Here is an 11973-nt window from a genome sequence, read left to right on the forward strand (position 1 = left end):
ATCAGATTCTCCTTGCTTTAAATAATAGTATAGCCAGTATAGATATATATAGTGTAAAAATTTATATATCACATCAAATCACATATTATTAAATGACACCATAATTAATAATGACAAATAATAAAAAAAATAAAATACAAAAAAGTACACATCTACCTCATCATCATCACCTTCCCTCTCTCTCTCTCTCTCTCTGTCTCTACCAAGCCCAGCCCTAACCAACAGCAAACGCACCGCACATTTTAGCAAACACCCCTTCACTTTCCGATTTAATTACAATTAAAATTAAAATTAAAATCAAAATATTATATATAAATAAACTTTATATTAACGCCCGCCCCTCCCCGTTTACTTTCACTCAATCTCATAATAAATTTTTTTTATTTTTCCTCCGTTTTATTAACTCCCTTTTTTTGGGGCCCTTTTCCTCTAAAGACCACATCCCCCCAATCGGCGATCCACCGGCATCTCCCCGCGCCGCCGATCGCCGGAGCTGCTCCGCCGCGCCGCCCCGAACCTCGCCGCCCTCAGCCACCGTGCACGGTGAGTCCTCCATTCGCGGCCCCCGTCTCTGTGCTGCGGCCGCCTTGAAAAGCGGTTTCCTTCAGTGTGTTTTGTGTGCGCGTGGGCGTGCGTGCGTGCTGGTGGTGCGTAACCCCACCGAGATTCGCGAGCTCAACTCGACCTCGATTGCTCGAAGGAGCTCGGATCGCAGCGCCGCGATCCGAGGCCCCCGAGCTCGAGTCTCAGCTGGAGTCACTGTGAGTGTTGATTATCTGCTTAATCTCTCCCGTAATCTTCTCGGTTAATCGCTCGCCGATTCGCGGTTGGGCCGGATACGGCGGAATTCGCCGTTGTCCAGCTTCCATCCGGTGATTCTGTGCCAGGATCTTGGTGATTTGGCGCCCTAGTTGATTTTGAACTGCGAAATGATGCTTTTGCTGTTGATTACAGTCGTTCGGGTCGATTTTCTTCGCGTCAAATGCTCGGTTCCGCTAGGGTTTTGTGTTACTTCGCCTTTGCTCGGTGCTAGTGGAGTATTGGTGTAGTTGAGGTCAAGTATAAGTCGTGGACACTCGGGCTTTTGGTGTTTTGACTTTCGAGGTAGGGTAGAGAAGTACTAGGCGAGTCTTTCTAGGGTTTTGAGCTGGTGCTGCTCACTGCTCTGTAGTCTGTACAGTTTTAAATGTTTTCCGGTTCTGTCTCTGTGACTTCAGGTTTACGTCAAAGCCCGCTGACTCGTCCTTGGTCTTTTGCGATGTTGAGATTATCTGGATGCGATGCATGATTGAGTCAGTTTGATTGCATGGGAAATGATAAAAGCAACTCAATTAGAGTTTTGTAGCTGTATTTTGCGCAGTATGCTGTGCCGGAATGTTAACAACTCAATTAGAGTAATTACTGTGCAGTATGCTGTGCCGAATGAGAAAGCAACTCTATTAGAGTTTCGTAGCCATATTAATTGCGCAGTATGCTGAGCCATAACAGTTGGCTCGGTTGGCGTTATAGTCCCTTGATTGCTTGCTGTATCGTGTTTTGGTAATAGTCGGATTTTTGAGATATCAGTTTTCTTTTATCTGACTTTTATTTTTCTTTTGGAATTTTAGTTATCAGGTGGACCGGAGAATATAAACTCGAGATTCAAAGCAAGTTGTGGTAGTACAGCCAGCGGATAATTTCGTTATTTAGCATCAAGGTAAGCAGTACATTCAACTGAATTAAGTCAGATTCGATTGTCATAACGCTCGTTTTAATACGAATTAGACTTTAATGTTAACCAAAGTGTTTGCAGACTTGATAAGGCGGCTCTACATGGAAGTCAAGCTTGTTTCTGTATCAAAGATGCTGAAGTGACCGTGGCTTCCATTCAAGCACTACTGTTCTAAAGCAATTCACTACATGGAAGTAAACAAAGAAGAGGCCCTTAAGGCAAAGAAATTGCTGAGCGATTTGCTGAAAAGACTTTGCTGCAAAAAGTTATGCCTTGAAGGCTAAAAAGCTGTGGCTGAACTGGATGGTATATCTCAGATGGTGGCCACTTTCTTCGACATTTATGTGGCTTCTGCAGTACACTTTAATGGTGAGGTAGATTATTATTCGATTCTTGGGTTAAACCTACTGCAGATAAATATGCAGTGAAGAGACAGTACAGGAAGTTGGCTGTTCTCCTTCACCCTGATAAAAACAAATGTGTTGGAGCTGATGGTGCTTTTAAACTTGTTTCTGAGGCATGGACTCTTTTGTCGGACAATGCTAAGAGAGGCTCTTATGATCAAAGAGAAATCAACACTCGGCATCGTTGGTTTCACAGCCAAGTTTATCTTCAGTACACGGGGCTGGTTATACAACACATGGTAACTGCTTCAGTCCACCCACAGCTCAACCTACAGTTGATACTTTTTCTGGACTGTCTGCACGTCTTGTAAAGTTCAGTATGAATATCTTCGTAAGTACGTCAACAAGAGACTTTCATGTAAAAAAATTGCCGCATTTTGTTGCTGTGGAGACCGGTACCGCTCCAGTTACTGGGTCTTTTCCCTATAGTCCTTATACTTATCTCCCGGTAATGGATATGGAAGCCACACAGATCTGATGGCATGTCCTACGTCCCAACAAATGCCACTTATTTTGTGGAAATGGAGTGTCAGAAAGCTATCACCGGACAGGGCTATGATTACACCTCGAACGTGTCCTTCCAGTGAGCTCGCCCTCTGGGAGTTCCACTGTTGTTGTTGGCCTAATGGGTCTACAGCCAAAACAAGTGATGCAGTTAAACCAGCCAATGGTAAAGGTTCATAAAGCTAGACACAGAAGCAGTGAAAAGCATGCTACTAGGAATACTCTGGCAGACAGTGGTCCACATATGTCTGGTGGTGTTAATGGATCATCTGGGTTGAACACGGTTAGACCTGACAAACCTGACAAGAGAAGGAAGGTTGTGGTTGGATCCGAGTTTAGGAATGGCTCTGAACTAACAGGGTAAAAGTCGTCTCAGAAACCAAAAAGAGTTTGATCCTAAGTTGTCGAACTCAAATGAACTTCCAGCTAGACGTTGCTCTGCTATGCCAGCATTTGATGCTAGAAATTGCTGATGGACAAGGCTAGGACAGAAATCCAGAAGAAATTAGAAGAGATGAAGCAGAAAGTCGCAGCAGCTGCAGCAGCAAAGAGGCTGCGAGGTTACAGGCTGAAGCTGCTGGTCAGTCCAAGTTAGTTAGTCATTCAAAAGCTAGTAGAAGTGGACCAGTCACGATAACAGTCCCTGACCCTGATTTCCATGATTTTGACAAGGACCGATCTGAGGAATGTTTCAAGCCCAAAGCAAATATGGGCTATTTATGATGAAGAAAGATGGCATGCCTCGACTTTATTGTCTGATCCGTCAGATCATCTCGGTAAAGCCATTCAAGATCCTGATCAGTTACTTGAGTTCTAAAACTGATTCTGAATTTGGGTCAGTTAACTGGATAGATCGTGGATTTACCAAATCATGTGGTCATTTTAGGGCATGGACCTCTGATGTTGTTGATCATGTGAACATCTTCTCTCATCTACTGAGTAAGGAAAAGCTGGCCGTGGAGGTTGTGTTCGCATATACCCAAGAGTGGAGATGTATGGGCTGTTTATCGTAGTGGTCTCCCCATTGGGACCGATCCACACCAGCTGAGGTGAGGCATCAATATGAGATGGTAGAGGTGGTGATGATTATTCTGAAGAGCTTGGTGTCTGTGTTACCCCCTTTGTAAAATTGGAAGGGTACAAGACAGTATACCAGAGGAATACAAGCAAGGATGCACTTAGGTGGATCCCAAGGAGAGATGTTACGCTTTTCGCACGGGTCCCATCTTGGTCTCTGAAGAGAGAAACAAGCAGTAACTTGCCTGATTGGCTGCTGGGATCTGGACCCTGCTGCAACTCCTGATGAACTCCTCCACGCTGGAATTGAAGTCCCTGCCTAATGCATCTGCAAGGCAAAAGAAGGATCAGGTGGAACCTATACTGTTAGCATTCTTTAGACAAGGTTACCTTAAGGTGTACAAATATTCAGACACATGGCCAAAAAGGCCATTGTAACATTAACCCCAAGATGGTTTTTCGAGGGTTCTTTGTTGTGCCTTTGCTTGACTTTGTTGACTGTTTGTTCGTGGAAAAATCCACTTTGTGGTCGGTCTGATAACATAGGATACATGCAAGCAAGTGGGTTTTGCCAAAGCCTGAGGAGTGAACAGCATTCAAATTCCGTCATGGTTGAGAAGCTCCATTCCAGTTATCTGCAGCATTCACCTCAAGGTCCGTAGGAGTATCTACAGCCCTTATTGTTCCGTAGAATACTGAAGAATCCCGTCATAGATCTTTATATTTCGAGTTTCATGACAAGTTTGATTGGGCATATTATGTCATTTTCAATGTCAAGAATTTAGATACCGTTCAGAACTTGGATTACGGATTATTTAAGGTTTATCTGTGTACCAATAGTTGTTGGAGGATGCAGGATCATTTGAATTGAAATTTTAGGGGCAGCAACTCCTTCGATTGTTACTATGCTATGATATGTCGAATCTTAGAAGTCTGTCATTCAGTCTGCCGTTAGCTCTTGAGCCATTCATTAGTGATTTAGTGTGCTTTCTTCTTTTTTGAATTAACCCCGATGTCGTCATCTGGCTACAGTTTTCCATGTTCAAATTGAAACTAGAGTAGTCTCTTAATTTTCTTTTCCTGGAAAGGTAACTTCGATTCGTAGTTAGAGTTATGACTATTATTTCCCATGAGGCATAGTTCCCGTCTTTCTTTTCGAGTCTTTCAATTCTGCGATTTTTGTGTTCTCTGTAAATGTTCTATGTATAGAGCGTAACTAGTTGAAACCAAAAAAAGGAATTTCACATCTCTTGGCAATGGAAAGAACCGCTTGCAAGCATGATTTAGGTACCACTTCCAGCAAGAACATTCCTATGACCGATTTCTGAGGAGAAATCGTCCATACATTGGGAAAAGAAAATGAAGTAGAACGATAACGAAGCTCTCTGGTTTGAATTTCCTCCAAGTAAACCTGAGACCGGATCATGCTGCCTTGGCCCATTGATCTGCATGCATCCGAATCATGGAAGGTAGTCGTAGTGGCAAGAACCATGACCTGCGAATCGAACAGCTTGTAAAGTCAGCAGAACGGTGACAGATTTTCTCGGGATCCGCCCGATGATTACGCCGTCCCTCTTAATCGAGAGCACTGATGATTTATGCAATTATTGATTTATGGTCATTTGTCTTCTCTCAATCTTTGGAAAGTGAAAAGGAAAAAGAAAAAGTTAAGCGTTGGGCCATGATATAAGAGTCAGCTCGACAATGCATGGGATTCCGGACGTGGCCATTTAAAACTCCCAAGGCACGCTCTTCTGGGCACATGGACTTTTTGCTTCTTTTTCTCTAGATCCCATGTGAAAGATCGCATACCAGTAAAGCTTCTCGGATCGCCCCTCAGTAAGAAATTAATTATAAAATGTAAAGCGTGATTTGTACATTGAATTGAACAAACAAAAGAATATCTCATCTTCTGTAACTTCAGCTACCAAAATCTTCACGCAAGTGGTATTATGCTAAGATTGTTACTTTCGCTGTCATGACATATGACCCTTCACATAGCGTAGACTACTTTTTCAATAGTAAACACTCATGTTTTCTAAAGTTAGATCTGTATGGAAGAACCGATTCGGAAGCAAAGAGAGGAGATCAAGATGTTTACTGGGATCAAGCTCGGTGGTCATGGCGGCACTGCGGAAGTAGCAAGATCCCCGAGCTCTTGAACTCTGGTAGTAGCTGTTGAAGGCATAGGAAGCACATGCCCTCACAGTGTTGGGGAGATAGCAAGGCTGGTTCACCTGGATCGCAGTGCAATCAACCCCTCCTTGTGCACATGCCCAGTCCATAGCTGCTTGCAGTTCGTCATCCGGGTCTGCTTCGTCGGCCACGCACCATTGCTCGAACTCCCCAGCTGAGTGAAACGGGCACAAAGAACAGAGAATTGAGATCAGGGAGAGGCTCTCTTGCTGCCTTGCTTTATCAGATGAGCAAATGGAGGCATCAGAGATGTGAATCAGATAGCGGAAGCTCAGTGAGATGCTTGTCTATTTGTCTGGTTTAACTTTACCGGTGTTTGGAAGAGCAAAACGACCATGAAGGGTATACAGTTTCAAGATCCTTGATTGCCATGAATTTCTTGTGACGCAATATTGAGAAACTCACCTGATTTGTGTGGAACAGTTGCCAAGAAGAGGGCAGCTACCAGAATCCATTGCAGTGAAATCGACATGCCTCTTTCTGGTGTGTGTGTTTGAGAGAGAGAGAGAGAGAGAGAGGGTTCAGTGGGGACAAATATGAGCTATCTCCAGAGAGGTCTTATGGCCACATTCTATTTAAGCTTAGAGGTATCCAGAGCAAGAGTGTCATATTATTATAAGAAGGGCAAGACGCGAGACCAGAGAAAATAAAAAATTTATCAAACTCATATATATGGACTCCAGCTAGGAGATTTTTATATTTCCAATCCAAGATTGCGACCATTCGAGAACAATTAGATGCATGTGACAAAGTTATCACCATATGTCCCTGTACACAGTTCATGAGGAGGTGCTCCCTTTTCAACTTTCTTTAGCACTTGAACTTCTCCAGTTCACATTGATGCGGTTTTGGCCTATTCCTTCTTATTTCTTATACTATTTTTCCTTTCTAGAAAAATGAATAAGCTCACAGCCTGCTAGGACCAAAATGAACACAAACTTTGTTGCATCGCCAATGTCAAATGCCAATCCCCTGTAAAGGTGGAGCTTGTAGCAGTCACAGGGAGAAAATACTTATCGATAAGCTGCCCTTGTATGAACACAACGATCTATATAATGTACATACAGCCTTCCCGAGTCGTATTATTTACCCATGTCCATCTCATTCTGAGGTGGATGAAATCCGTGGACGAGTTTGCCTCTCTTCTTTTTTACGACTCGATACATTCTTTTCAATGATATCAAAACGGAGATCTTTGCAAAGAAGTAGATGGCAAATGGGATTCTTATCATCTACCTTAATCTCCTACAAAACAATGTCCCAGTAACGACTAAATTGCTGTCCGATGTCAGGATCCTATGTTCAACAAAACATGCGGCTTAAACGTTGTTTACAATCCCTTTTGTTGTATGAATGGCCAGTCCTAAATTTTGGGTTCTTCTCCTTTTTAACCAAACAGGCTTATGCACTTTCTCGTGTTCGAACTGCCCACCAACTAGCCCAGGAATATGCACCTTCATCAGCTCATGAACCTTGGAATATGCTAAGCAGCTTCATTCTGAAAGACATGCTCAAAATCAAGTTCAGAAGAACTCATAGAATGAGATGGCCTCGTGGCTCTTCATCCTTCTTCAAATTTGTGCTTTCGCCGAATCTTGGCCCACAGGTGAAATAACTGGATAGACCTGCACAAAGTATGGCCTACATGAGAATGAAGTCCTACCATGGCTTTGTCATCCTTCTCCAAATTCTAAACGCTTAACCCGATGCGCTCCATGGCTCTGATATCGCCTTCATAATGCCAAATTACCAGCAACAATCTCCAAGATTTCATCCTCAGCCATTATCCCCATGCCACTCCTGATGACCCACCTGATTCAATTCCCCAAGAGGACACTCATGCCCGCATGCCTTGCCAACCGGATGCTCAAAATCACTAACGACGGAAGGTCACGCATGTTAGTGAACAACGCCAGGATTGTGAACCCAGACGTCTGTCTGATTCCCTGACTCGGTGCCACGGTATTAGCGACACGCTCATGTCGGACGCTTTCGGTGAGTTGAAAAGGTTCGATAGACGGAACCAAGCCAAATTTGCTGCTGACCGTTTGGCCGAAAAGAACGACTCCCCTCCATTGATCCTGGCAATTAGCTTCTAGTAATTTCTGTTCTGTCGAATAGGATAGAGGTGCGTTTTATCCATGGCAAGCTTAAAATCGTCCCAGTGATGGCGATAAAGTAACATTGACAATAATGCTCACAAGAACTTTCAAACCCGGAACCTTGGACAAACCCACTACTCTGCAAACTTGTGTACTCTTGTGAAGCTTTAGTCTTTTATCAAGCATATTCAACGATTGGAAACGGCAAAGATTCTTTCTTTTTCATTACTTTACGGTGGTGCTACAGACGTGAATGTTGAGAACATATTCCCGGTGGCCTTGCTGTCTCAAAATCTAGTTCTTGCGCAAGCAATCCGGACAGAATAAATCTATCATTTGAGACATTGCTCAAGAAAAAGCAAAGGATCATGGTAGGAAACTGCGGAAATCATCAGGATTCCAATTTTCAGTAAAAGCATGTCCGGTATACCATTTTACAAAGTTCTTGACCCAAAGACGTAAGTAGTTCGTTTGAAATCTAACACTGACCACGCGAGGTCGTATGCATATGTGAGGTTGACTCTCCATTCATCAAAAAGTGCACAACCAAAATCAATTAGAAAATTGCACAGTGAGCATCTCATCCCTATCATCAACGACACCCCCAGGGCTGCATCTCCTACATCGCTTAATCACTCAAAGTAGAGCTCTGCAGTAGGCTTTCCAAATCATCAGAGCGATGGCAACTTAAATCGGACTCGAACTGTTTGAGTGAATTTCTGATACCATCACAAGCCCGAACAAAACCCTCTGAAGTTCCTTTAATATATTCCACCTCCACCTGTAAATCATTGAGATGAGTCAACATTTTCCCTGAAGCCACCATCATGGCCGAGACCTCTTGTGGAGGGTAAAAGGCAAGCACCGAGCTCGTCGATTTGTACTCCAATTCCTTGGCATAGCTTCAATAACTTCTCCAGAGAATCCACAAAAGCACCGCTGTCATCTGAATTTTCCATCTTGAGCAAACCTGTGATGACGCGTATTAACTCCTTGATGACTGTGAGGGTATCAGATACCACCACAATTGCCGCATTAGCAACTTTCATCTCTTCAGGTGATAAGTCATTGCCTATGTCACCTTCACTTGAATTATCATCAACATGAGTCTCGCCTTCCTCTTTTATAGAGGAGACATCAGAAGTTTCATTACTGGGGTCCAGGCAAGCTGGCTTGAGCTCTTTCATCTCGCGAATGACATCTTTCATGGTAACTGCAACCTGCGACATGGCTCGCCCAATTGCAGTTATATTTGTTGCTGGAGCTTTCTTAAGAGCAGAACATGCCTCCCATACTGTACCAACTAGCACTGGAATGGAAGCCGCCTGTTCCTCACCATTGCTAGAACCTGTTGATAAATGAGTTCTCAAATATTCAGACTATTACCATAGATTGCAGGACAACATGCACAAGTGAGCTAGTTAGCGAAATGTGCAAGTGCCAAAAGACCCACCAAAAAACAAAAAAACATTGTGCTTTTGAATTCGTACGCTTATATACTAAAGAAAAAAATATGAGGACAACTGAAAATAACATTAGGCATTTTCAGATGACCCTGCTTTCAAAACAATTCTCAAAACAATAAACTATTTAACAGTTAGACAAGCAAGTCTACATTGATATATGTCTTTGGAAACAAAAACCGTTCCTAAAAACAGCTTCAGACAAGCTCTTAATTTCTTTCATATGAATGTACCCATGTAACCCTTTTCCTGGAATTTTCAATTATCTAGTCCATGAATCCCATCACAAGTTACTTTGCATCATTGTCACCTCTCCGGGAACTCAACAAGTTTTCCTAATGGGACGGAGCATCAAATAAATAAAGGCTCAATAGCGAATGCCATGCTAAATCAAGATGTTACCGGCCTTAGTCTCTCAATCATTTTATCAAGGACACGAACTTCAAACCTATCCATTGGGTGTAGGATGCATGAATATGAGAGCGAAAGAAAGAGATGCGACCAGGATTTACCATAAGAATGGACAGATGTGCTGAGCAACTTAAAGCTACAATCCACAACTTTCTTCACCGCTTCGTGGATATTGGAAGAAAGAGTCGGTCCAGCACCCACCATGCTTACATGGGACAACAGCAGAAAACCCTGAAGTGCATTAAAGTATGTCGTCATGCTTTCCTCCATTGCTTTAGCTTGAGGTTTTTGTCCCATCCACAACATTCCGACTGCACGGTCAAAACAGGCACCAATAAGTATGAAAGAACCGATATCATTTGCTCCCTAAGAACTGACTTCCATCACAAAGCCTATTGGTCAAGACCTACTCAAGATACTAGCAAAAAAGTCTGTCCTCTTTCTTTCTTTAAAAAACAGATAGCTTGTCCTTTGAAAACCACAATGATGATATATGTCATTCCAGCACTTTTCTTGACCATTCCCTTTCCGCATTTAGCTGTACTTGTACTGAATTTATAAATCATTTCACCAGATAAAATCCAGCCCTCTCCATGCATGTTATCATCTTACCCTTCAACCATTACTCGAACCAATTCAGTCTTTGGAAAAACCCAAAGGGTGAAATAAAATTTGCCAAAGTTCCAAGACCCGCAATGAATACTAATGTAGACAGCAGCCTAAGGTAGAAAGATGGATTTGCAGACAGACTCCATACACCACCAACTAAATCTACTTGAAAAAACAAATGACGGGTTCATCCTAATATGTAGAAGAATGACGCCCCCAAGTGCACAAGAAAAGGAACGGCATAGGCATAGACCAGAAAGGCCCATGCTGAAGGAAAAGTATCGCCACCACAACCATACATACGTATCAAGAAAACTACGAGGTCACCGATCATCATCAGAGCAAGCAAAGAGAAAGAGCACGTTCACGAGCTGCCAACATTGACAAGAATCACACAGAAGCAGAAATTACGAGCTCGCAGCAAGAGGACAGACAGAGACAGAGAAAGAGACAGTACCCACAGTGACTTGCTTGGAGACTTGGTCACCGAGCTTGACGACCTCTTCCCAACTCACCCGTTCGAGAGAACCAGAGGTTTTTGGCTCAACACCTACACAGGGTTTACGCACGCAGACACCCATGCGATCCGCCATCGTTAAGGAAAAGAAGGAACCCAAAAGAAAAATCGAATCTTTTTCTTGGAAATGGAAGAGAGGAGAGAGAGGAGAGTGGACCTGGAAGGTGTCGTGGATGTTGTCGAGGTGGGTATTCAAGACGCGAGCCAGGTGCTCGTGCTCTCCCCTGCTCCTCCCATTCTCTCTCTCTCTCTCTCTCTCTGCCTACTGGGAAAGTTAGGGCATGGAGTAGTGACGACGATGATGGTGGTGGTGGCTGCATATAGAGCCATGTAAACGTGCTCCAGGTTCGGTTCATCCCGGTTAATCGCCAATTTGATCAGTTTTTTACTCGATTTGAGAGGAAAGCTTTTCCATTAAATACAGAATGTGATCAATTAGTGTAGTTTTTTAAGAGATAATTAGTCTAAATTATCATAAATATATTCATCAACTCAAACTTAACAACAATTACAATGTATGACTCTTCCATAATATTATCGTAAAAATTATCCTTACACGCTTTTCTTTATATTGTAATCATTTTGCTTGAGCGTCTCCTTCTATTTTGATAGTATCGCAAATAAATTTTAAAAGTTATAATTATATTATCGCAAAAATTAATTCATTTTCTTTATATCATGTCATATTATTCATCATCTCCTTATATCTTGTTAGTATAACGATCTGAGTTTTCAGAGTTATAGAAACACAAAGTCTGATTCAAAACTAAGTGTAGGATCCTTTCTTGTTTGGACTCAATATATACTCGAGGTATGCTCATTTCCGAAGGAGGCAAATTACTGTAGAAGGGTTCTGTATGTTATGCCTTCTCTTGTCCTTACAAATGGGATGTCCACATTAGATCCAAATTAGATTGCCTTCCTCAGTTTCTCCAAAGGCTGCCTACAACATCAGGTTGCACCTGCAACTTTCTCTGTTTCATCCATACTATGAGGTAGTCACACACTCCAGAGCAGGAAGTCCGTGATGATCGGCTAT

The 11973-nt window shown here is 42.7% G+C and overlaps 1 protein-coding gene, 1 non-coding gene and 1 pseudogene across 2 annotated transcripts; 1 reads left to right on the forward strand and 2 right to left on the reverse strand.

Moving 5' to 3' along the window:
* Window positions 1-334: 334 nt before the first annotated feature.
* Window positions 335-3960, forward strand: LOC104424651. Its single transcript, XR_005547770.1, has 5 exons — window positions 335-543; window positions 1608-1696; window positions 1793-2687; window positions 2753-2935; window positions 3083-3960. It is a non-coding gene; the product is annotated as an uncharacterized LOC104424651 (transcript).
* Window positions 3961-4886: 926 nt separating this feature from the next.
* On the reverse strand, window positions 4887-6356 carry LOC120289326 (glucan endo-1,3-beta-glucosidase 12-like). Its single transcript, XM_039304068.1, has 3 exons — window positions 6238-6356; window positions 5738-5986; window positions 4887-5131 (listed from the first exon to the last, which is right to left on the reverse strand). The coding sequence occupies exons 1-3, from the start codon at window positions 6302-6304 to the stop codon at window positions 5097-5099; spliced, it is 351 nt and encodes a 116-aa protein (XP_039160002.1). The 5' UTR covers window positions 6305-6356; the 3' UTR covers window positions 4887-5096.
* Window positions 6357-8303: 1947 nt separating this feature from the next.
* On the reverse strand, window positions 8304-10967 carry LOC120289384 (annotated as a pseudogene).
* Between the last annotated feature and the right edge of the window lie 1006 nt (window positions 10968-11973).

Source organism: Eucalyptus grandis, chromosome 11 (assembly GCF_016545825.1).
Source record: "Eucalyptus grandis isolate ANBG69807.140 chromosome 11, ASM1654582v1, whole genome shotgun sequence".
Classification (NCBI taxonomy): Eukaryota; Viridiplantae; Streptophyta; class Magnoliopsida; order Myrtales; family Myrtaceae; genus Eucalyptus; species Eucalyptus grandis.

What these genes read in the sequence shown, in the direction of transcription:
- LOC120289326 (XM_039304068.1), bottom strand. Translation starts at nt 6,304, where the DNA reads ATGTCGATTTCACTGCAATGGATTCTGGTAGCTGCCCTCTTCTTGGCA. An exon ending in AACTGTTCCACACAAATCAG is followed by an intron (nt 5,987 to 6,237) that starts GTGAGTTTCTCA and finishes CGTTTCACTCAG; the next exon opens with CTGGGGAGTTCGAGCAATGG. An exon ending in GACCACCGAGCTTGATCCCA is followed by an intron (nt 5,132 to 5,737) that starts GTAAACATCTTG and finishes TTCGATTCGCAG; the next exon opens with GTCATGGTTCTTGCCACTAC.